This window comes from Poecilia reticulata, chromosome 5 (assembly GCF_904066995.2).
Source record: "Poecilia reticulata chromosome 5, P_reticulata-male-v2, whole genome shotgun sequence".
NCBI classification, from domain to species: Eukaryota; Metazoa; Chordata; class Actinopteri; order Cyprinodontiformes; family Poeciliidae; genus Poecilia; species Poecilia reticulata.
In genome coordinates this window covers 3,865,188-3,890,855 of record NC_088834.1, presented here as the reverse complement: position 1 = coordinate 3,890,855, position 25,668 = coordinate 3,865,188, and the positions used below count along the sequence as shown (strand labels likewise).

The 25,668-nt window shown below is 41.2% G+C and overlaps 2 protein-coding genes across 3 annotated transcripts; both read left to right on the top strand.

Moving 5' to 3' along the window:
* Nucleotides 1-2,426: 2,426 nt before the first annotated feature.
* Nucleotides 2,427-7,714, top strand: zgc:153675 (transmembrane protein 263). The gene is made up of 3 exons (XM_008408867.3): nucleotides 2,427-2,697; nucleotides 5,642-5,729; nucleotides 6,781-7,714. The coding sequence occupies exons 1-3, from the start codon at nucleotides 2,689-2,691 to the stop codon at nucleotides 7,065-7,067; spliced, it is 384 nt and encodes a 127-aa protein (XP_008407089.1). The 5' UTR covers nucleotides 2,427-2,688; the 3' UTR covers nucleotides 7,068-7,714.
* Nucleotides 7,715-7,849: 135 nt separating this feature from the next.
* hgh1 (HGH1 cochaperone) lies at nucleotides 7,850-14,710 on the top strand. Of its 2 annotated transcripts, none has more exons than XM_008408865.3 (11): nucleotides 7,850-8,449; nucleotides 9,140-9,341; nucleotides 10,439-10,548; nucleotides 11,071-11,209; nucleotides 11,489-11,626; nucleotides 11,770-11,921; nucleotides 12,036-12,136; nucleotides 12,231-12,329; nucleotides 13,604-13,695; nucleotides 13,785-13,907; nucleotides 14,026-14,710. In XM_008408865.3, the coding sequence occupies exons 3-11, from the start codon at nucleotides 10,439-10,441 to the stop codon at nucleotides 14,188-14,190; spliced, it is 1,119 nt and encodes a 372-aa protein (XP_008407087.3). In that variant the 5' UTR covers nucleotides 7,850-8,449; nucleotides 9,140-9,341; the 3' UTR covers nucleotides 14,191-14,710. The 2 variants fall into 2 exon arrangements, with proteins under 2 accessions (XP_008407087.3, XP_081462935.1); XM_081606809.1 differs by having other exon boundaries at nucleotides 10,423-10,548.
* The last annotated feature ends 10,958 nt before the right edge of the window (nucleotides 14,711-25,668 follow it).

The window sequence follows — 25,668 nt, the reverse complement described above, 5'->3', positions numbered from 1 at the left end:
ATGTTAAAATTGTATAGGATGCATTACATAGATAAACACACCCATCATATTTAAAACAAAATGACAAAAAATAAATAAATACATTTATTGTCATAAATGAGTTTAATTAGATGAATATACAAATAAATTAAATAAAGAAAAAATACTTAATTGGTCCCAATAGGATCATCCATCCATTTTCTTGCACCCTTGTCCCTTGGTGGGGTCGGGAGGGTTGCTGGTGCCTATTTCCAGCTATCGTTTCGGGGGAGGGGCAGGGTACACCCTGGACAGGTTGCCAGTCTGTCACAGGGCAACACAGAGACACACAGGACACACACACTCACACCTAGGGGCAATTTGGAGAGACCAATTAACCTGACAGTCATGTTTTTGGACTGTGGGAGGAAACCGGAGTACCCAGAGAAAACCCACACATGCACAGGGAGAACATGCAAACTCCATGCAGAAGGACCCCAGGCTGGGAATTGAACCCAGAGCCTTCTTGCTGCAAGGCAACAGCTCTACCAACTGCGCCACTGTGCAGCCCCCCAATAGGATCAATTAAGTTAAATTAAATTAAGTGTTGCTGCTAGGATGGTGAATCTGTGGACAGGATGGATCTCCAGTAGCAGTCAATCTTGTAATAAATCTTGTAATAAAGCTTCTGACTGAAGACCTTGTTATTGCATAACAGATTCATGATTTTCATGGCATATAGCAGCGCAGTACTTGGGCAGTAACATTTCCTGAATGACACCATCAGTTGGTAGCAGTTCTGCTAATCCACCTCCTTTGCTTTTCCTGCTCTTCTTTAAGTCTCTGTCTGGCCGTATGGTAAGAAAGATGTTGGAGTACGGGATATGATTGCTGTCCATTATGATGGATGGAAGAGATGGTCTGAGCTTCCTTCTCTCCTTTTTAGCTCTTTTGGGATTTGGGGTATGGTTCAGGTACTATTTGAGCTTTTCAAATGTTCATCACCTGATCCCAGTTGTAAAAACAATACCTTGTTGCCATAGTTACGCACCATAACTGTACAGTAGTAAGATATTAAGATCAAACATTTTTCCAACTGGACAGAAACAACAATATTCCAAACAACACAAAAAATGATTAACCAAAGTCTAGAGAGAGAAGAAATCAGAGCTAACAGTGTTGGTTCTGCTCTAGAACTGGATCAATCATCTCCAGTCCATCGTTCTCCAGAGAGGAAAACATCTCATCGGCTGCCAAGGAGCAGATGTCCAGCAGATTCAGAGGTTGAAGATCAGAGAAACAACCAGAAACCCCAGAGCTGCACCTCAAACTCTACAAGCCTCCATTAGCAGGTCAAAGGTCGAAGGTTATGACTAGGAACCAGTCGCGCTATTTGGAATGGTTGAAGGAGAAAGCCTCTTCTTTCTAGAAACAAGATGGCCGCCGGACTGAGGTTAGCAGAGCCGCATCTGGATGAAGGACAAGACTTCTGGGACAATGTCCTCTGGACAGAAGAGACCAGAGTGGAGATGTTGCTGGACTGTGATGGACAGAACCAGGATGGACAGAACCATGATGGAAGAGATTGGACACAGCAGATCAGCAGACACACCTCACACCAACTTTAAACCAAAGTGGTGGATAAGTGATGATTTGGGCTGCAGGACCTGAGTGAATCTACAGTGTGTGACAGCTGAAGCTTCGTTCAAAATGGGTCCTCAACAGGAGGATGGTCCAAACACAGCAGCTAATCAAAACTATCCTGAGCTGCTTGTGTTAGCACCTGCATCTCAGGAGGGGTTCTGATTGACTCAGTCATCCAGTGTGATGTCTGCTGCCAACATCACAACCTTTTCCTTAACCCTTGACTCTTCCTCCTTCGTTCGCTTCAACTTTATGGTTTTATTGCTGCCTATATTACCACCAGATTTCAGTTAAAGTGCATGTTTTATGTTGAACTTACGGAAAATACTTCAAACTTAAACTTATGAGACTTCAGACAACACGAGGCAGCAAAAGCAGCTGCTGATGCAGGATCCGGGGAAGGATCCGGAGCTGGAGCGTCAACAGCTACCACACCCTACTTCCTGTTTTCACAATAAATGTCCAATGAAGATTAATATGAAAACTTAGTACATATGAAACTGCTGTCATAAAAAATATCTAACTGTTGCAGCTAAATACACGATTCAAAACAATTGCATATTGTTGGATTAGGTAAGGTTTCTGAAGATGCAACATTTTAACTTTAATGAATAGAAAAATATGAACAATCACACATGCTGTCATAAAAAAATTCAAACAGGCAACAACTGAAGCGCAAACATTATTTTATTTTCATTCTATTTTTCAAGCTTTTTATGCTATTTTTGTAAGACCTTATTGAGGTATTGTCAACTATAGCTCGACAAAGTGAGGTGTTTTACTTTGGAGGTCTTCACCGGAAGTGCGGTGCGTTACTACGTGTACTTTGACAGCGGGACGTCTGCGTGTCCATGAGTGCGTGTGCTTGTTGAAGGCGCCACGTCGGCAGAAGCAGCAGAGAGAAGAGCAGCAGCAGCAGCGGGTCTGCAGAAACTCTGGAGAAGTTGGTTGTTTGGAGGATTGACGGACTGACGGACTGACGGACCGACAGCTGCAGGGTGCAGGTTCCCCCTCCAAAACCCAGACCGAGGCCCACTTCTCAATCTGCTGCTGGCTCAGGTGTTCCAGCCAGAAGCACTGGGAACAATGGTGAAGGTAAGGACGCACCAGTATCCCCATTAAAGCGCAGCTTGCTCCAAGTTTTTCCTCCGCGCTGCTGAGGTCCGGAGTGATGATGTGGATCAGGAACACAGTTAGAGCTTGTTTTCACATTTAAAAGCCCTGGAGCAGAAACCGCTGCTGGTCCAACTAACTGAGACACCAGGTTGTTGTTGTTTTGTCTTCTGACTGCCTGGATAGAAGATAAAAACCTGCTGCTGTGGGTCACAAGGAAAACAGACAAAAAGAAAATCTGCTTTCAGGATAAATCTCCTGAAAAAGCTCAGATTAGGGCATAACGATGAGATGTGAAGCTCAAAGCTTCATGTTGTTTCACTGAAATGTGAAGAAGTTAACATCATGGTGTCACATCTCCAACAAGATGGGGCATTCAGGCAACACCAGGAGCCAAAACTAGTCAAAAATATGTTGAAATTTTTACTAAATGTGATTAAAAACCAACCAAACAGAACCTTCCAGAGTGAGAGTGAGCTGAAAACATGTTAGATAATTACATGTTTAAACACGTCTCTGAGCTCCAACAGTGATCTCTGTGTCTGGTTCAGTTTTCCTTCCCATCGAAGGAATGATCAGACACCAGGAGGCCGCAGCCTTTCCCAACCCTCCCGAGACTTTTTCCCAAGATTCAGAGTTTCATAACAAACCATCTTGCTGTCTGGTTTGCATTTAGGACGAAGAAAACAGTTCAGCAGCAAGCTAAACAGCCAGAAAGGCTGCATTTGGTTTGGTTTGGTGAGGAGACCAGGGGAAAGCTGAGCCTTCATCCGTTGGGCTGGTGGACCCAACCTGGTTCATGGTATGAAAAGTTGAACCAGAACATCACAAACCCACAGTTTGACTTCTGTTAGGAACAGGTATCGATCATTATTGATTCGTTTTTTGTTTCAAGTATCTGAAATACTGGTGCCATGACCTTTCCTGTTTTATCCAAAGTTTTCACTCCACATCATTGTGTTTTTTATTATTATTATTTTAAGTAGTTTTTAGGTACAGTAGCAAAACTGCTGTTGTGCAAGTTACTTAACAGGTTGTTGTTGGGTAACCATGCTACCCATCTTTAGAACTGTCAAAACAACGTAACGTTTTAATTTATTATTCTCTCTTTTTACCAAAAACTGGATGGCAAAAAGTCTTCAGTCTTTGGTCTCAACTAGCCTTTATTTTGAAGGACAGTTTTCTTTACTGAGGCTTCATAATTCACTTTATTTGTTGTTTCTGTTGTTTTGTTTATTTATTTTGGATATTTAAAATGTCTTCTAGTTGCAGTGTTAAATGTTCATTAGAAGTTGAAGTTTATTGAGCTATCAGAATGTGTTCTTGCATTATTATGCTGTCATCATTACATCAAGTGAAAATGGTCTGTGAATCATATAAATATTAAAACAACACCAAAGTTAAATTATTATTGAACAATAGTATTGTTCAATAATAATTGAACAATATTATTGTTTTTCACAATAACTTCTGGAACAATGTATCGTCCAGTAACATTTGTTATCGTGACAGGCCTGCCACCACAGCTTAGATCGCCATCAGAGGTTGAGAAGCTAAAGCCTTTCCTCTGCCTACATCTCCCAGAATGCTGTGCGGTTCTGGATCAGAGTTCTGACAGATGTACTATCTATCCGGTCCAGTTGGTTCGGTACCAGACGACTCCAGCTCCGTTTACCTCCTGAACTCATGCAGAATGTTTACATGAGGAACCAAAGTGTTCACTGCAACGTTCTGTAGGGAAACTTTAGAAAGTGACACCAGACACAACCAGAGAAGTGTCCCAGCTGTGCCTAAGCTGCGGACAGGGAGATGGACCGAACCAGAACTCTGTAACAGCGTAAGGTCCAAATCTGCTCTGCTCTGAACTGAATGACCCAAAACAATGTAAACATCTCTGGTTTTGGAGCAAAATCATCTGAAGTCCAAATCCAGTGTTCAACCGGTCCAAAACGCTGCACAGCTGATCAGATCCTACTAGAGCTGCAGTGACAATGATTGAAGTAATTCATTATTAATCAGATAAAAATATTCAGATTTTTCATTTAATCACTTAAGCTTATTTTTTACAGTATTATAAACATATTAAAAGATGCAAATAAACAATTCAATTCCTTGTTTAAATAATAAAATAAACATTGTCAGCATTCCTTCATTGAACTTTTTTTCATTTATGGCTGACGATGTATCTCCAGCTAAAAAAAAAATTCTGACATCAGCATGTGATTATTTATTGATTAATAATTGAATAGAAAAACGTGACTAATAAGAGACTTATACAAAATGTGACGTTAAAACTGCCAATAGAGAAGTTCTGGTTTGAACAGATTTACAGGCAAAGAAGGTTTTTAATCTTTAAATGCAAAATATTTGTTCTATCTTACAGTTTTGGTTTTGTTACTATGCTCAGTGAGTTGTTCTGTCAGCAAATGAAAGAGTCTGTATAGTTTAAAACGATTAATCAGTTACTAAATTATTCAAAAATTATTTAAAATAATCGATTAATTGCTTCAGCACTAGATGCTACTGCACACTGGTTCTGTTCTGATGAATCCCTCTGAATCCAGAAATTCGGTGGGATTTCTGAATTCCTATGAATTTCCCTACAGCTGCTTTTATCCTGCATTCAAGCATATCCTGTAAACCGAATCATATAAATATTAAAACAACACCAAAGTTATTTTAAGCCTTTTTTTAATTCTCAAATGTTTTTCTTTTAATAAAGTATACCTAAACAGCATACAACTTTATTTTTATCTTTGTCCGTCCATCCAGCAGCTCAAGTTCCTTGTTTTAATTTATGTGTTTTAGTCTTTATAATAAAAATCAGGAGTGGAGTAGGTAGTTTTAATGTTCCCAGCTGGTATAATTAGTGCTTAGACTCTATCTTGTTGTAATTCCTGGTGACTCTTCAGGGTTTTTCCCCCAGGACGTGAACAGCGTGAACGTGGAGCCGCAGCCCGGGACCAGCCTGGCCTCAGACGAAGCTGAGCCCGCTGACAGCCAGTCCCCAGAGGGTAAGCGCCGAGCTGAGGGATGTGTCTAATCGCTGGAACATCAGTGGGGAACATGGTGCAATCTAGGCTCGGATGCTGCTGCTGCTACTCCAGAACCACTTGTTTTGTCAGCAGGATCAGTGTCTGTGTGCAGCTGCAGCTGTCTGTGTCGCAGCACCCTGTGCACCAATCCAGATCAATTTTGGTCACCATGGTGACCCAGCCTCCTGAGGTTCTCCAGAGTGACTTGAAATGACTCAGGGCCTCTCCAGGAGGCAATAAAATCAAGTCTGAGATGTTTGCACATAGTTCTCATGTGACATCATACTTCCGGGAACTTTGTAACTGACAGCCATCTTGGTAGGCAGTTGCTGTGGAGTTGCTATGACAACAATAAACGAGAACCAGCTTAGAACTTGCTCTTGCCTTGTTTCTATCTAACTTATAATCAATATAAGGAGATTACAACTACTACTCAGTCACAAGTTTTGAGTACTCCACCCACCTTTATGTAAAATTAAGATAAATATCAGTGATACTTACTGCAATACTTATTGGTGAACAAGCATGTGATAGACATGTAGGCTATGTGGATTTTGCTACATGTACTTAGTCTGCCAGTCACCAGAACTTTATTATTCACACGAAGAGTTCATACGTCCTTTACAAATCCATTCAAACATTGATTGTATGTGTCCGTGGATTTCAAGATTTCATAGTGGACTATCTGTCCATTAAGTAGCAAACTGTGTCATAGAATGAGATCGGAGGCAGCTTGTACACATCGTCCAACATATTTTTCCTTCTCTGTCTCATATGGGTCCATCCCAACAGCAGCCATTTTGTTCATTTATCTTCCTCTTGGACATTGGTCAAGAGTGTCCATATATTTTCCTTTTGTTGCTCTCTAACCCATGGTTCACCAGTACTTTGATGCCTACCGAGATGGCATGGATCACTTCCGGTTCAAACTTATGGCAACTATGTATTATTATCGAGTAGAATTTAAAGTTCCTCCTTCAGGTTGATATGAAAGAAGCTATAAATCCAAACTGTTTGATCTGTGTTCCAGACCCCGGCAAAGATCACGCCGTCGCTCCGCCCGGCATGGTGTGGCGGGTCACCGGCGGCCTCTTCAACGTCACCAAGGGCGTAGTCGGCGCCGCGGTGGGCGGAGTCGCCTGGGTGGGCGGGAAGAGCCTGGAGATCACCAAGTCGGCGGTGACCACGGTGCCGTCGGTGGGGGTGGGGCTGGTGAAAGGTGGAGTCTCCGCCGTGGCCGGCGGCGTCTCCAGCGTGGGTTCTACAGTCGCCAACAAAGTGCCGTTCACTGCCAAGAGGAAGGACAAGGCAGAGTGAGGAGGCGGTGATGATGATGATGACTGACGGATTGCCCCGCCCTGAGCCAACCGAGACAGGCTGATCTCGACCAATCAGACGCCACCGTGCCTTCCCCCGAACGCCTCGTCACAACAACTCCAGACTGTAAAATGAAGACTGTGCAGCTCTACTTCACCGACCTAAACGTGTTCTGCTCCATGTTGGTGACGACACCCTGATAAACCCCTCATCCAGTTTACGGACCAATCTGAGGCCACGCCCTCTTCCTGCTCTCCAACCACAGACATCTGCTGAAACCTTTCTGTCTTCAGATGCTGATTTTTGTGCTTTCTGTCTGTTTTGAAGTATTATTGCAACCTGTCTGTCAGTAAAGTGTGTGTTGAGGGATCAGACTGTTTCGTCTGAGCAGCCCCTCCTTCGCTCTGCATGCAGGAACATCTCTGAAATATCTGAAGAGTGACAACTCTTTGCAGCCTCTTTATGGTGAAACTTGTAAAGAGCCTGATGTTACTCAGAAAAGGTGAACTGTTCCTTTAATCAGATGTTTACTCTGCTGCAGGAATCAATCATTAGCATTTCAATGCAGCTGTTGTTGAGGATATGAAAGATGTTTATGTATTTTTTTTCAATATATCAATAAAATAGTTTAGAAGGTTAAAAATAAACAGGACTTTTTCCCAGTTTCTACCTAATATCCAAAATTAACTTTTTGCATGTTTTTGTCCTTCCATTTTCTGGTAGCTAAAGCAACAATGTCCAACTTTTTTATGGAATTAAGTTTATGTTTTATGGTGTCTGGAAAACAAGCAGTTTCAAAAACCTCCCGATTATCAAGTCACAAGGACGGTGCCTTGTTACCTAGCAACTCAAGTGGAGCTTGTCAGTTTGTTTTATGTGATGTTCAATGGCTGCTGGAGAAGAGCAGTGTTTGGTTATTGACTCGGTTCAGAAAGCGCTGCTGCTGCAGTCCTGTTGGGTCAGGATGCTCCAATTCTGGGTCAAAGATGGACCGTTGTACTACTGCATGTCTGTTTGCAATGGGGCCGGACAATCAATAACAAAATATATTGTGGTAGACACCTGATCAATATAAACGGATCATGCATCTGACAGAATATTCACTGAACTTCCACCCTGAACCACACAGCATTCTGGGAGATGTAGGCAGAGGAAAGACTTTAGCTGCTCAGTCTGTCAAGGTAAGCCAAGCAAAGTTGGTGGCAACTCACTCACTACGGCTCCCTGGCAACTAACTCACTCTTAGGTTACCTAGCAACATGATTTTTAGTATCTTGCGCAGTAGAAATTTGAGGTTTTGCCAGTGTGCCTTAGATCTGCTTAAAACAACGGAGTGAAAATTGTGGATGAAATGGGAAAGATCACGCCACCAGCATCACAGTGTAAATATTTAAAACGATTTTAAAAAATCACTAATTATTGATATAGACTGGTATGAAATGCTTATTTTCTGATGAGTTTTTCATTCAACGTCCAGCCCTGGTGTGCAGTTATTTTCAAGTGCAGTAGTAAACAATGAGTTGGGGGCGTGGCCAGCAGCAGCTTATTTGCATAAAAGTGACAGAAACCCTTAAACGGCTCATTCTGAAAGGAACTAAAAACGGACATAACTGAGCTGAATTTTGATTAGTTGAGAATGATTATGTGCAGCAAAATATATAACAAACATGTTTTGCACAGCTGACAGACCTATCCTAATTTGTGTAAAAGGAAGCATCATTGGTCCCCTTTTAAGGTGGATTTGTTCAGAGAAACAGTTTTCATTTGGAGGCTGAAAAATGGAAGATTTAGGAACCATCACACACAGTCTGGTGTTTGCTGTGGTAAATCTTTAACTTTTTACATAAAAAGTGAGATTTATTTTCTGAAAATGAGATCAATATCTGCCTAGAAGTCGAAGGACTCACACTGTGAACACTAGATGACGGTAGAGGTCTAATTGATAATCTAATAAAAACGGCAGAGGGAACACGGAAGTGACTTAAACATGTCATTTGAAAAAAAAAATAAAAAACGAAATAATTCAGTGAGTTTATTATTGTTTTCCTGCCAATTTCTTGTTCATCCTCCAGTCCAGATGGTGGCGGCATGCAGCTCGTAGTTAGTCTGCCATTCGTCATATAACTCCAGAAGAAGAAGAATCCCGGAAGTGACGCGTTGTTTCATGCTGCCTCGTCCACATGCGGTTTCTTCTACATGAAATTAATTCTGGAGGAGTTTCTATAAAGAAACGCCGAGGCAGGAGAACAGGAGGAATCCTGCTGCGAGTTTAAGGTGAATTTTATCTAAACATCTAAGATTATCTGCATGTCTCAAGGTTTATCAACAAAAACGTGATCAAATATGATCAACTGTGTGACAATCAGCTGCTCCCTCAGACCAAACATCACCTGATGAAGCGGTTATTGTAGCAGATTCTGACAAATTATTCTATTACAGAGCTGTGTGTAAATTAAACATGAATATCAATATACTTTATTTATTTCCTTTATATTTACCCATAGCGGTCCTACAGACAGGCGACTCCAGTAAGAGTAGTAGTGCTTAACTTCAGTCACGAAAAATCAACTAATTCAAGTTATTCGAAAGGATTTTCAAAACTGTATAATAAGATAAAATTTCCACGTTTAAGTTTTGATTTAATAGGAATTGGTCTTTTGACAGCAGATAAATCAAGCTACTGGAATAAACTATTTTAATCATGGCTATATTTTTTTATTAAAAAGTGCTTTTTAAAAAAAGTTACCTCCATTTTTAATGCAAGTGAAGCAAATTAATTTCAGGACTTGTTAAAACCCCAATCTTTTTTACCAATATAACAATAAATTCCTTTGAATTTTAGCGTTTTCTTGTAATGATTTCTATATTTTTATACTGCATTGTTTTGTATTTTCATAGATTGTCTTTCACTTATTTTTTCTCTTTGGTTACATTTCTCTGAGTTGCTGTATTGTTCTGCATCTTTAAGCTATATAGAAGAGGAAAAAATCTGACTTAATTTAAAATGAGATCTCATATTTTAAGACAAATCTGAAAATAAATAATGCTAATAAATATCATAATAAAATAGATTTGGGAAGAAGAAAAACTTCAACAACAGGCGGATTTAGAGCTTTGAGAAAATAACATCCAAACAACAAAGCTGGTGAAGAAACAAGAGGTCTCACTCCAACATAAACTGTGGGTCTGTGTTTCTGGTGCATTTTTTGTTAAAACATGTTTGATCTACATTCAGTGAAGTTACTTTCAGAGTTGCAGTAGTTAATAGTAATTTTTTATGAGTTAAATGACTCCTAAAAGCGTATATTTTTTGAAGTGATGGAGGGTTGACTGTGGTTTTGTCTCTGTCCATCAGACGGTTTGCTGAGAAGATGCTGAGTGATGCTGAGGCTGCAGAGCTGCTGGCCTTCCTGACGCCCAGCACCCGGCCGGATGTGAAGGGGAAGGCCACGGAGTACATCCTGGGGCTGTCTGGAAGCAGGTGGGTCTCTGACCTCTGAGCGGCGGGGTCAGCCGGCGGGACGCAGAGTTTTGGGCTTTTCATTATTGTTTAGTTTTATTTCGTTGTAATTTTTTGTTTCTCTAATTCGGTTAGTTCTGGTTAGTTTTTAGAATGTGTTTGCTAGTTTTTATTAGTTAAATATTGTTTACGTTTAGTTTTGTTTTTATTAGTTATAGTGATTGTTTTAGTTTTTTATGCTTTGGTAAATTTTTAGGTGCAGAATTAAAAAAGCTCAAAGGATTGTGATTATGTCTACATTGATTGGGCAATGAATGGCTGGCAGAATAGTTTTATAAATGCACAATATATTTCCAGTTAATTATAGTTTTTCCCCTAAATTACCATTAGTTAACAAATTACTTTAGTTAACAAAAAAGTTTTCTATTTTGTTAGTTTTAGTGTACTATCATAACCTTTGTGGGGCGCTGACCTCTGTAGGGGTCAGGGGTCACCATAGATTGATTCAGGAGCATCAACGCCAGCGCTGTTTGTTTCTCTCAGAGATGGCTGCCGGTTCCTGCGCTCCAAACCCGACCTCTTAGCTGCTCTGTTTGCGCTGACCTCTGACCCCTCTGTTGCCATCGTGAAGGACTGCTACCACATCCTGATCAACCTGTCAGCTGATGAGACTCTGCACCAGGTGAGCAGCAGGTGAAGGACAAAACGAAGCTGAAGTTAGCTAATAACTACTAATGATGTAGTGATGAGATTAATTTAACTAATAATAATAATATTTCAGATTAATTTATGGGACAGAGTTGGACCCTATTAAACACAGTTAGTGTTCATTTCCCGCATTAAGTAAGAAGTAGTCTGAACCATGAAGATGAAATAATATTCAGGATATTTAATGGCGGGGGACTTGAACCAGCTCTGACCTCTGACCTCTGAAGGCCTGCTGGTCTCTGTGTTTCCTCAGGTTCTGGTCTGTGAGGTTCAGGTTCTTCCGGTTCTGTTGAAGAACCTCCAGGATCCAGAGTTTCTGTTCTCTGATCAGATCTGCACCATCCTGTCCAACCTGAGCCGCCATGATAAGACCTGCAGGACCGTCTTCCAGGTATGCCAGGCCAGTCCCCGCTGGTCGTTTCTCAGGGTCCAGCTGCAGAAACACCAGGCAGACATCGGGCTCCTCTCACCTGCCAGGTGGATGAAGTTCCTCCTCACCTGTCGGGTTGAAGCCTCTGCTGGTTGCTCTCTCAGGTCCTGCAGGAGCAGCTCGGTCTGGCCCAGCTGGTGGAAATCTTCTGCAATGAAAGCTTCAACAGAAAGGCCAAACTGCACTACCTGGGCCCCCTGCTGTCCAATCTGACCCAGCTTCCCGAGGCCAGGAGCCTCTTGATGGACCGGGACAGGCGAGTTTCAGTTCTAGAAGTCGAGTCTGTCTCTTTGTGGACCAGAGAACATTTGCCTCTCATCTGGATATTTATTTTTTAGATGCTAAAACTGTCGGATGTTTTCTGCTCCAGGTGTGTGATCCAGCGTTTGCTGCCGTTCACTCAGTACGAGGCGTCGGTGGTAAGGAGGGGCGGCGTCATCGGCACGCTGAGGAACTGCTGCTTCGACCACGGTGAGATACTCCCAACGCCGTCCGGAGTAACTCTGAAGGATGAACCAGAACCAGGACCCAATCTGCTCTGACATCCATCTGTTGTGATCCGCAGCTCATCATGCGTGGCTGCTGAGCGACGCCGTGGACGTGCTGCCGTTCCTGCTTCTGCCTCTGGCCGGCCCGGAGGAGCTCACTGAGGAGGAGAACGAAGGCAGGTCCAACAAAAACACCTTAAAATAATTAGGATATGATCATTTATTTTAGTTGTTCGGTTTAAAAAGTGAAATTTGATTCTCAGTTGATGAGAATCCAACAGTCATTTCCCAGGAAATTAGAAAATTATTTTATTTCCAAGTTATGTGGAAGAAAACATCAAGCAAAAGTCGTGTTTCTGTTAACGAAGAGAGGGAATTATTTACAAACTCCTGATTTGATTCAGATTTTTGGGACATTTGTAGCAAATAAGAATCTTGATTTTTATGTGAAGCTAAAGGCTAATCCACATTTGGACGCTAACCTTTAAAACTACATCAGACTAATTAAAGAAATCCTAAATAGGCCAATCACAATGACAAATTTAGCATGACGATAAATTGTGCCAGTAATTATTTCTATAAATGATAATATTGTTGTTTTGAGGCCATTTTCAAGCAATATATCAGTAATGGCATAATAATGCAGGAACACATTCTCACAGATTAATAAACTTTAAATTCTGCTGAACATTTAACTCTGGAACTGGAAGACATTTTAAATATCCAAAATAAATAAACAAAACAGCAGAAACAGAAAATAAAATTACTTCTCAAGTCTCTGAAAACAAAACTGTCCTTCAAAAAATGATTTAGTTAAGACCAAATCACCAGACTGAAAACTTTAGTCATCCTGGTTTTGGTAGAAAGATAGAAAAGAGAAGAACGATAAATCATCCAATTTATTAGTTTCAGTTTAATGCTTATTGCAACAGGCTTACTCCTGGATCAACTTTCCTGTACAGTCCCCACATAACGCTGCTTTTTTCCTGTTGCTTTCACACTTTTTCCTTCCACTCAACATTCCAATAACAGCAGTGATCTTTGGGTTGTGTAACATTTCTGTTTAACATCTGTTCAAATGTTCTGAAAAAGTTAGTTTTTTTATTTTTTATTGGTCAGAGTTAATTAAATTGATGGCATAAAGCATGTTCTCATTGATATTTTCACTTGTGTTCTGTTTCAGTGTTTCTCTCTCCCAGTTATTAAACTGGTGAATTCTGTTGTTTAGCTTTTTCAGTCCAGGGTTCTTTGCTCAGTCGTCTGCAGAACTTCAGCACAAACCAGATTCAGGAACCTTTTAACCCTGATTAGGTCAGAGATTAGAGGCCAAAACTAAACGCATTTTGCTGAAACTGGTGAAAAATCAAAATGACTTCCCGCCACTAAACGCTCAGGAAACTCATCATTAGAATAATCTGGACAGATTATAATCTTTAGTTCTGTTGCTCAGGTCTGCCTGTGGACCTGCAGTATCTGCCGGAGGACAAGCAGCGAGAAGCGGACCCTGACATCAGGAAGATGCTGCTGGAAACCCTGCTACTGGTACCGCACGCACACACACACGCACACACACACACACACACACAGATCTGGATTCATTCAGACTTCCTGACGGTCGGCTCCAATCCCAGCTGACGGCGACTAAAGCCGGCCGCCTGACGCTCCGACAGAAGAACGTTTATCCCATTGTGAGGGAGCTCCACCGCTGGGAGAAGGACGTCCATGTCGGCGCCGCCTGTGAGAAACTGGTCCAGGTAAGAAACCCGGACCTGCTGGGGTCTGAGCAGCTGCTAGTCTGTAGGAGCCGCTGGTCTGGAGCGGCTGCTGGTCTGGAGGATCCTCTAGTCCAGTCTTACGTCTTTGTCCTTCCAGGTGCTAATCGGAGACGAGCCACAGCTCGGCATGGAGAACCTGATGGAGGTGGACATCCCTGGGGATGTGGAGGACAAGCTGAAGGAGGCTGACGCCAAGGAGCAGCAGGAGCTGCAGGAGGAGGAGGAGAGACAGAGGAGAGAGGAAGAGGAGCAGGAGAAGTGAAACAAAGGACTGATCTGGTCTTCATCTCCTCCTGTTTCCGTCATCAGCAGCTCTTCACTGAGCTCTGGCTGCTGGTTCTGGTTCCAGTCCAGCTGCTGACGTCTCTGTGTCCGTCTAGACACGGAGGACCAACCTGACCTTTGACATTCAGACAAATATAATCGTCATTATTTTTCTCGTTCTGAAGGCGGCTGCAGTGTGCAGGTCGCTGTGAGGAGGAGAGACTCAACCTTTGATCGTCTGAACAGTTTTGAGACACCAGCAGAATGAACGATTCAGTGCCGGTCACAGTGTTACAGATCTCAGTTATCTTTTTTTTTCTGCATGGTCGTTCATGCTACTAAGTAAATGTGACCTCAGACTTCTGTGTTTCTGACCCTAAGGTGACCCGCATGCTCAGACGTCACCCAGCGGCGCTCCGTAAACCCAGCTACTGTTGAAATAAAATCACACTGTTGTAAATTCCTGGTTAAAAGTTTCACCCTGAGCTGGTGCTGGACAATAAATCAATAACAATATATATTGCAATAGACTTGTGATCAATATTAATAGATAATAAGTCTGATAGAATATTCACTGAACTCTGATCCAGAACTGCATTCTGGGAGATGTAGACAGAGGAAAGACTTTAGCCAGCTAAGCAAAGTTTGTGGAATCTACTGACTCACTCGCTCTTTGGTTACCTAGCAACTCACTCACTCTTTGGTTACCTAGCAACTCACTCACTCTTTGGTTACCTAGCAACAGCCTGTTGAGTAACTTGTGCAGCAGCAGTTTAATGTTTCGCCACTATGCCTCATATCTGCTCTGAAATAAACAACGGCATGAAGAGAAAACTGGATAAATCAGGAAAGGTCATGCCACCAGTTTGGCAGCATTTCAGATATTTAAAATAAAAAACTAATCAATAATTGACTGATATGACACACTTATATCGTGATATATTTTTCAGTCATATCGTCCAGCCTGACCCTGAGCTGCTTTTCATCTGGAGCACCTAATATTTTTGCTACATAATTTAAAGTTTACGGCAAAAATGAATCAGATTTAGATGTAAAATCAGACTTTTTCTGGCATTTTATTCGTTTAGTCTTTCCACAGAAGAAAACACAGATCCAAGGTTAGATGTTATTTTATTTTTATTTTTCTGATTGCCAAAAGTTTATACCCCTACAATTTTTTCTATTTTCTCACATTACAAAAAAAAACTTTATTGTGTTTTATTGGCATTAAATACAGCAGCTCGTTTAACAGTGCAGCATCATTATGAAGGAGAACAGAAGTTAAAATTTGATTTGAAAAGGTTTTGTTTGGTTTCTGTTTATTAAATTTTATTTGAACAAAGCTATAACTCCAAAGAAGAAGAAGATGAGATAAAAAAAAGGAAGTGAAACTCATCAAGATATTTTGTCCACCAGTTTAGAATGAAGTTATAAACTTATAAAATATTATTAAAAACATTTTTAAAACCTATACATTATATTTAGTTTATCTAATCCAGTGGTTCTTAACCTAGGTTCGATCAAACCCCAGGGGTTCGGCGGAGCCTCTGCCGCGGACGTAAAGACACACTTGTGTAAAGTTGTGATGATGCCCCGCTTTGCCATCACTTGCTGCAGAGGATCACGTTACATTGCTTAGCCAATCAGAGGATCACGTTACATTGCTTAGCCAATCAGAGGATCACGTTACATTGCTTAGCCAATCAGAGGATCACGTTACATTGCTGAGCCAATCAGAGGATCACGTTACATTGCTTAGCCAATCAGAGGATCACGTTACATTGCTTAGCCAATCAGAGGATCACGTTACATTGCTTAGCCAATCAGAGGATCACGTTACCTTGCTGAGCCAATCAGAGCTGCGGAGGAGCCCTGATTGAAGGAGTTCCACTCTCAGCATGGATTTGAACTTTTGTCTTTATTTACTTCAGCAAAGCTCACAGTTTTTACCAAATTCTGTAGCTTTCGGTGTATTTCTAAATCTGCTCCTTAGTCGCATCTTTTCGGGGTTGCTACTGCCTCTAGTGGCCTGGAGGTGGTAACACAACTAATATAATTACATTACTAAATCAGAATACCGCAAAGTCTTTATTATTTATTATAAATTTTTCATTTTCTTAACAATGTAGAGCTAATTAAATGATCTAAACAAGACCTTAAAGTGGTTCCAGTTTCTCTCGATGGCCAACCTGTTGAAACTGGCACATTTTAAATACCTTGGGTCGTTCCTGGACAGTCAGATCAACTTTGCTGAAAACACTGACTATATTTTGAAGAACTGATCTCAGAGACTCCACCTTTTAGGAAGACTTAGTGATCTTGGGGTGACCCATCTAGACTCTAGTTAGGTCACCCCTATGTCTTGAATTTTTTTGGGGGGGAAACATATTTTATTTATCACTACAGAAGGGTTCAGTGAATGCGCATATGACACTGGTGGGTTTGGTACCTCAACCCACCAGAACCACTGATCTAATCGTTCAGTTTGTAGCGTTTGAATCATATTTCCGCTCCTTTTAGCTGTGACCCATCTGGTTCTGCTGTCAGCCGCATTTTCAACACCCAGACTGACCAGAAGAGGGCGCCACGCATTTCTCTCTATCTCTTCTTCCATCTGTGCGGAAATTCATCTCGAAGTTGAAAACAAACAGAAAAATGTTTTTACTTGGAAACTGACAGGATTTAAATCAAACCGGATCACAGTTCGGATCCCAATCTTTTTCTAAGTCCTCCACTTCTGCTCAGCAGAGGTTCTGACACAGCAGCAGCGTCCCCCCATTTTCTTTTAGTTTTTTAAAGCAGATTTTTGTACATTTTTATATTAAATTTTTTTTAATTAAGCAAAGCATTTTAACGTCCAGATGATAAATGAGTCCACTATCGCAGTTCTTCCAGATCAATAAACTTTAGTAGAAGTCAGTTTGTCTTGTTTTACCAACATTTTGTCCAGTTTTAGAGAAAGTAGAGGCTCTAAGAGCTGAATGAGTTTAGACCGACAGAGACTCGGTAATAAATCAGATGGAGCAGTTTTTTTTTTCTTCTGAGTCTTGAAGACATTCTTGAAGACAGTAGCTCCTTTAAATCGTTTAGGATCAAAATAATCAAATTAGTTTTTGAAATGAAGGTTACTTCCCCACATTCTCCAAATAGCGAAATTTCAGTTGGGAGTGGGCGGGACCTCAGTGGGCGGGGCTGTGTGAGTGGCCAGCCAATCAGAGCCCTCCTTTCTCCTGCGTGCTGTACGTGCCAGAAGTGTCTCCCCTACGGCGGCTCTTCCTTCCGGGAGCATCAGGACCTGCTCCAGTAGAAAGATGCATAGACATTAGTACTGATGTCTATGGAAAGATGTTCTGGTTCTGGACCTCCGGTTCTGGGTTTGGGGATTTCTTGGATAACATATTGATACTAGAAACCCTTCAAAGTTGAAGGTAGTAAAGCAACATGCCCTCTGCAACAAAAGCAAGGTCAAAGATCAAACTCACTAACTTGGAGATAAACAAAGAGCAATTTCAGGATGTGAAGAAAAATAAAAACACTACTATTCAGAGTTTGTCAAGTGGAGTTATTTTTGAACTCCACCAGAAATAAAAGCAATAAACTCTGCTTCTCTACTTCTTTATACAACAATAATGTCATCCTCTGGACATAGTTTGAGCCCAGTTTGCTGAAGACTAACGTTTCTGTAAGTCTTCGGCCAGCAGGAGGAGCTGTTTCCTTCAGCAGCTAAAAGAAGCCACATTCACATACCAGGATTTATTTAGCAAATAGATAAAATAACAACAGCTAACCAATCAGCTCATGGGGTTCTTACTGTTACGTGATACGACTCAGAGATGGACTGTGTCTCTTCCTGTCATGCTGACATGAATCTGAGTCAGTGATTCAATTCGTTTCCAGCGTGTTTTGTGCTGATTCGGCTTCTGCTTTACATACAGAAATAAAGTCTGTAACACCTGAATCAAGAGAAGATCAGTGAAGATGTGTTTTATGGCTAACTGTAGTGTCCTAGGAAGTTGAAAGCTAACTGTGGTGTCCAGGGAAGCTTTAGGCTAAATCTGGTGACCTGGGAAGTTTTAGACTAGGTATGACTTACTGGGAACCCTTTAAGCCAACTGCGGTGTTCTGGGCTGTTTTATGTTAGCTGTGGAGACTTAGGAAACTTTAATGCTAATTATTGTGTTCTGAGAAGCATTAAGGCTAACTGTCATGTCCTGTGAAGCTTTAGGATAGTCATGGAGTCCCAGTGAGTGTTAGGCTACCCCTGGTGCCCTGTGATGCTATAGGATAGTTGTGGTGTCCTGGTGAGCTTTAGGCTAACTGTGATGTTCTGAGATGCTTTATGTTAGCTGTGGAGGCCTGGAAAACCTTAATGCTAACTGTGGTGTCCTGGGAAGCTTTAGGCTAACTATGGTGTCCTGGGAAGCTTTAGGCTAACTATGGTGTTCTGGGAAGCTTTAGGCTAACTATGGTGTCCTGGTGAGCTTTAGGCTAACTGCGGTGTCTTGGTGAGCTTTGGGCTAACTGTGGTGTCTTGGTGAGCTTTAGGCTAACTGCAGTGTCCTGGTGAGCTTTAGGCTAACTGCAGTGTCCTGGTGAGCTTTAGGCTAACTGCGATGTTCTGGGATGCTTTATGTTAGCTGTGGAGGCCTGGAAAACCTTAATGCCAATTATGGTGTCCTGGGAAGCCATAAGGCTAACTGTGGGGTAGTTGTGGAATCCTAATGAGCTTTAGGTAAACTGTTGTGTCCTGGTGAGCTTTAGGCTAACTGTTGTGAGCTTTAGGCTAACTGTTGTGTCCTGGTGAGCTTTAGGCTAACTGTTGTGTCCTGGTGAGCTTTAGGCTAACTGTTGTGTCCTGGTGAGCTTTAGGCTAACTGTTGTGTCCTGGTGAGCTTTAGGCTAACTGTTGTGTCCTGGTGAGCTTTAGGCTAACTGTTGTGTCCTGGTGAGCTTTAGGATAGCTCTGGTGTCTTGGGAAGTGCCTGAATAAATGAGACAGAAGTGTGAAGACGTGCTTTAGGTTGTGGTGTCCTGGGAAGTGCCTGAAGGCCCACTCTGGCCTGAAGAGGATTGTCAGCTCTGTGAAACATTCAGCAGCCTGCTGAAGAGCAGCTTTGAGCTCATGCTACCAGAATAACAACAGAGCCCCTCCTCCACTCGCTGCTCCATGGGAGTGCCTACCTCTCTGAGGGCCTGTTTACAGAGACCTGAGGGTGTCAGGAGGTCTGATTCAGAGCCCACAACTACACAGGAGCAGTTAGTGATACTACTGACACCAGTGGAATCAATCTGCCAACATTTTATCCACGGATCAGAAACTAAATGTTGTGTTTAGTCATATGTTCCAACAGCTGCTATTTAAACCAGGCTCTTTGTGTTTTGGTTGTCATTTGGTTTTGCATGTGGATTATTCTGGGTTGTTTTGTTCTAATCTTTGCGTTGGTACAGCAGCAGAAAACCACCATGGTGGCCCTTATTCTGTCAGGTGACAGCAGGAGGTTCAAACTGGACAATAACAGACTGGAAAAACTGATCCCACAGTTTCAACCGCAGCTGAACTTGGTGGAAACAATGTTAAAGCATGGTCCCATCCTCCCTTGGCACAATTGTTTGTGCTACTGCTGGTGGTGGTAGTGTCATGATTTGGGAACCTTTTTCTGCTTTGGGACTCTCAGACTTTATATAATAGAATTGAGAAACATTACTATGAGACATTATTTAAAGGGGCAGAATTGTGTGAAATTGACTTTTTTTTTTACCTTAACATCATATTATGATATTATTCCCTCATCAAGAATATACCTGGAGTGTTGCTTTGATTATGTCATGCATGTGTGAGAAATCCTTTAGTCTCCATGGCAACCATTTAGTTGTCCAAACCTCCTTGGTGTCCCTAGCTTCGCCTTCAAGGCACAGCTGCTCCCCCACTCTGCTCCTTCAGACTAGCCAGCAGTAATTAGCAACACCTGGTGCAACATCTACTGCAACGCTGGTAAAAAAATAAAAATAAAATAAAAACTTTAAAAGGTTAATAGCGGAGCCATGTTGTGAAGAAAGAGCAGGGTTTTTTTAAAGAGACAGAGGCCCAATTTCAAGGTGTCAAATTACAAAGTAAAATTTCTTTTAAGTCACACTTTAATATGTATAGCATATTTATAACAACAGAAGTTAGCATAGTTAATTATTCTATAAAATGGTACTAGGTGGCTGGAAAACACATAATACTGCTCCTTTAAGAAGAATCTGAAGATAAAATGGGGTTATGAGATCACCTGATCACAAACAACAACACTTTGTGTTCAGAAAGAAAATATAGCTGCTTCATGGTCCAGTCAATTGCCACACTTAAATCCAATCAATAACTGAAGAACAAAGTGCCCAAAGAAGAAAAGAGGGACCTTAAAGATTTGAGGAATATGTGTGGAATTATTGGCCAAAATCTGATATTTTCTCCGTAGTGAGAGTCTTTATCATTTCCCAAAATAGCTTTTCTACTAAGTATTGGATAAATTATGTTCAAAACTAATTCCTCTTTAGACATAACATGTTTCATGAGTATAAACGAAGAAAACATGAGGGATCAAAATGAAAAGTTAAAGAGTAGGGATGCTCTGTCAGGATAGCAAAACAAATGAGCTGGACAGGTTTTTTCACACGTTCCTGTTTTGTTGCCCAACCTAACACCTCAGTGCAACTTCTTCCTGACCTCCTGACCCTGACGTCTTCACACATATGCAGTGACCTGTGGTCACATCTCCAGACTTCCTCTTTCCAGGAAACAGAGAAACCATTTAGCAGCTAACTGGACATCAGCAACAAATTAGCTAATAGAAAACTAGCTACTGAATGTGCTAATGGCGGAGAAAGAAACCACCATTACAGAAGAACCATTTATCCGACGAGCCTTAGCATTGACGACAGACTCAGCTGCAGGGAGAAGCGATAGCATGTGATTGGGAATGATTAACAGCGCTAAGACCCGCCTCCTGGTTCTGATTGGTTGTTTGTAGTTAGCACTGGGACAAGGCAGAGAAGTTTATATATGTAAAAGAAACATTTTTCATAAAAGTTACATGCTGCAGCTATAATGTTGAATTCTTCAGACGCTAAAATGGGTTGGATAAGGAAACACAAGCTGGACACATGTTGGATGGAATCTGTGATAATGGGTAATAAATCTTATTACAAATGGGAGCAGATCTGGAGAGTTACTGTTGATTTGTTTTGGTTGTGCTGTGTTTTTCTGCGTTCTGATTGGCCGGGCTGTGCAACCAAAGGGAAGTTTATACCAGTGGAACAAACGGCTGTACTTTTCCACTCCAAACTTTGGCATCTAACTCTGTCCGCTCCTCCTTCTCCCCCTCAGCTTCATGTATTCATAACACACACACACACACCTCCCATTCACACATACACTGAGGTAACAGAGGTTTCTCCCAGGGTTTCTAGTTTTAGTGCAGAGCTACAACAACTACCTCTCACCATCTGATTGGTTCAAGGTTCTGCTTACAGAATAAAGGAACACGTTGTTCTCTATTTGGGCTGCGATTCACTTCAGATGTTCTGAAACGTGACCATAACTCCTTCGGTTCCCTTGGACGAGGTTCCCTCGTCACGATTTCCATCTGGCTTCATGTGCTTCGATGTTTTCAGAGCCACACTTTTTTATGGTGTTGTTCCAACTGGTAGTTCCTTAAACTGGGCTGAACTTGGAAATAACTGGTCAAACGATCAACAGCAAACTGTTGATCCAGTTGGGTTACGACTAAATTCATGTTATCACAGCATTACATTAAAAATATTAATATCTGCTACACTGGACCAACAAAATCTTCTAAGTTTTATTGAACTTAATGCAGCCCACTTCGTGCCAACTCAGTCAAGTGTGGAGGATGTTTATTTAGTTGTATTTTTTATCACTGTAAAAAATAGTGTACTGTATTTTTTATTACAATTTGGAATATTTAGGTCTTCCTTAAAGCTGCAATGTGTAACTTTTATAAAATATATATGTTTTCTACATATTTGTTGAAACTGTCACTGTGTCAGGACTGTTTTATTATAATCTGTCAAATAAAACTTTCTCCCAGTACTCCCAGTGATAACATCCAATCAGAGCCAGGAGGCGGGTCTTACAGCTGTTAATCATAATCTCATGGCACTGCTCATCCTAGCATGGTCATCAATGCTAAGGCTAGTTAGCATAGCCACAGATGACATCAAAGTTTGCCATGTAGCTTGTTTTTCCCCTGTTAGCACATTTAGCATTGAGTACATGAGGATGATTGATGGCGCTAAGACCCGCCTCCTGACTCTGATTGGTTGTTTTTGGTCAGAAGTGATGCATTTCTTCAGAAGGCAATAGCAGCTCAAAGAGGAGTTTGAGGAGATCAATTTTTCACAAATTATCTGTATCATAGCAAAATGTCAGTACATGGTGACAATTTTAACAAAAATGTAAAATAAAATAAAAACATTCTTTAGAAAAGTTACATACTGCAGCTTTAAATGGAGAAAATGTACTTTCATCTGGGTGACTTTCATCTAGGAAAGCTAAGGGGAAAGTCATCACAGTGACAATCTAATTTGTTTTTTGTTTTTTTTTTTATAAAAGCTGATTAAATGTAATCTAATCAGGGTTGTAGCTATTTTTCAACATCCAGTAGAAAATGTCAATATTAAACTTGAGGGAACATAAATTAGGCAGGAGCAGCGAAGAGGGTCACGTTTTGAGCGCAGCAGTGAAGTTCAAACTCTCCGCTTACTGTTAGCATTAGCTGCAGCTCAGCTGACAATATCATTAACTGAAACAAATAAAAGCTGCAATTAACGGGGAAAACTAGAATTAAGTGGAACTATATTGTGCATTTATGAAACGAATAAAACATACTTAACTTGTGGATATAATATCTAGTTTTTGTGTTCATTAATCTATTTTTTAGCCTCTCAATCTGATGTGAAAATTACTTTTTTTTTACTCCTGGCGGTGTTTCAGGTTAGTCGGTAATCAGTTGGTGTTCAACAATAACTGAGTCTGGCTATCTCCTGTTGAGAGCATACATGCATAAACACGTTAAACTTTTTGAATTCTGCCCCTACAAATTAACCAAAGTATGAAAAATCTAAAACTGCTACTATAACTAATAAAACTAAACTATATTTAACTAGTAATAACCAATAAAAACTAATAACCATACCCTAAGACAAATTAAAACTAAACAAAAAGTCACAGTGAAATAAAAAATATATTGAAAAACTCAAAACTATTATAACCCTGGTTCAGACTGGGTTCTGGGGTTCTGGGGTTCTGGCTCTGGGTTGCAAAGCTATGGCCACTATAATTGGTTTACTGACACGGTTCAGGACTAGAGGAGACAGAAAACAATCCTTCACCTCTGCGTGTTGAAGCTGTGTTGCTGTGTGGGAGTGTCAGCGGTCCTCCTAACCGTCCTTTATGCTCCAACTCTGCCTCAACTTGTTTTTGGATCGCTGCCCTTTCACCTCAATAGCTCAGATTTTTCAGTTAATGTGTGCAGAGCTAGGCTGAGCTTTCCTTCGTATTTTCCTTCCAAGCTGTTTCTATTTTTTCTGTTTTCTTTCAACTGCATGTTGACTCATTTTCAAAGGAAAATCTGGAAAAGGTCCTATGGAGAACGGTTGAGTTGTTAAAAGATAACAAATTGCTTTGACACAGACAGAAAGGACCTTTGGACTGAAGCATTAACTTTGCATATTTTTCTGTCTGCCTGCAGATCTCTGCTAGCATTGTTAGCAGTGAAAGTGTGTCCCACACACACATACACACACGCACGCACACCCACACACGTATACACACACACACACGCATACACACACACACACAGGATTTCTGATATTTGTTCATCATATCAACTTCACTTCCTGTCTACAGAGGCAGCTGACACACAAAGGAAACATTGCAACAGCTTGGCTCACAAAGCAGAAGCCGTGAAACAACCAGGGCTGTAGTGCAGGGGTGTCCAAAGTGTGGACCACGGGCCTTTTGCTGCACCCTGAAAGATTTTTTGTGGCCCCAGATCTCAATGTAAGCATAGGAAATGGACACTTTTTCATCTTGTAGATCAAGACTTTTTTCACAGATAAGTAACATCTTAACAGCGTTTCTACATTGGTCTTAGATTTGGAGAAACCAGAACCACAAACATTGAACTACCTGTACTCAAACGCAAAGCAATCAATCCTAAAATAATCAGAAACTATGGGTCTGTTTTATGACAACAGAATTGCACAAAACGTTTTATGTTTTCTATCTGGTATAATGTACAATTTGACTTTAGTTAATAAATGAAATTAATAAATCAAACAAAACACATAAAAAGTGAATGTGAACATACTTTTTTTGGCGCTTACGACTGAAGGATTTTGGCCCACGTGGCACAAAGTTTGGACACCACTGCTATAGTGGAAAGAGACCCTGAGTCTCTGAACGAGATAAGATAAGCAGCAGAACCAACAGAACCTAGGTCACTGTGTGCTTGTGTGTGTGTGTGTGTGTGTGTGTGGGTGTGTGTGTGTGTGTGTGTGTGTGTGTGTGTGTGTGTGTTCATGTGTAACTATCCAACAGGGGACATGCGTGTCATTTTACACTGACCAACAGGGGACTCACCGTTGAAGAGGGGACATTTTGTAGGTCCCCTCTTGGAAATGACCCTGTTTTAGGGTCAGGGGTTGCAGTTAGGACTAAGGTGTGAATTGACTTTTGGTTAGGGTTAGGAAAAGGGTTAGGTATGTGATGGTTAGGGTTAGGAAAAGGGTTAGGGTTAGGCTGTAGAAATGAATGGAAGTCAATGGAATGTCCCCTGTTGGATAGTAGCGTACGACTGTGTGTGTGTGTGTGTGTGTGTGTGTGTGTGTGTGTGTGTGTGTGTGTGTGTGTGAACAGGTCAAACCTGCTGCTGGCAGGACGTCTCTGCTTGCTGGGACAAACTGACCACTTTCTTTTCCTCTTTCTGCACCTTTCTCCTGCTACTCTCCAATTAGCAAAAAAAAAAAATATTATTTTTAACTTTCTGCTCTCTAATTTTTTCTCTTCATACACCTGGTCTGCCGGTGTGTTTAGCTGAGCCACTACTGCCAACAACTAAATGTTCATCTGTAAATGATCACATGACCTTCAGGGTTTAACCCCATTTAAAGCACTAAAAATAACTTTGAAGGTTTTACTGGCTCTAGTGGCCTTTATTTGATAGTGAATTGACAGGAAAGTGGTTAAACAGAAGTGGGAAGACATGCAGCAAAAGTCGCGAGGCCGGGAATCAAACCTGCGACGTCGAGGACTAAGGCCTCCATATGTAGGTTGTGCTTAACCCCTGCCAAACCACAACACCCCAAAGGGGCATTATTATATATTTTCCAGGCACATAGTGCCATTTTATAGCACAATGAAATCAGTTGTTATAAAAATGCTCTATTATATTAAATATGACTTAAAATAAAT

Coding starts and splice junctions, on each gene's coding strand:
- zgc:153675 (XM_008408867.3), top strand. Junction 5,730..6,780: donor TGACAGCCAGTCCCCAGAGG/GTAAGCGCCGAG, acceptor TCTGTGTTCCAG/ACCCCGGCAAAGATCACGCC.
- hgh1 (XM_008408865.3), top strand. CDS start 10,439: ATGCTGAGTGATGCTGAGGCTGCAGAGCTGCTGGCCTTCCTGACGCCC. Junction 11,627..11,769: donor CCTGCAGGACCGTCTTCCAG/GTATGCCAGGCC, acceptor TTGCTCTCTCAG/GTCCTGCAGGAGCAGCTCGG. Junction 13,696..13,784: donor TGCTGGAAACCCTGCTACTG/GTACCGCACGCA, acceptor CTCCAATCCCAG/CTGACGGCGACTAAAGCCGG.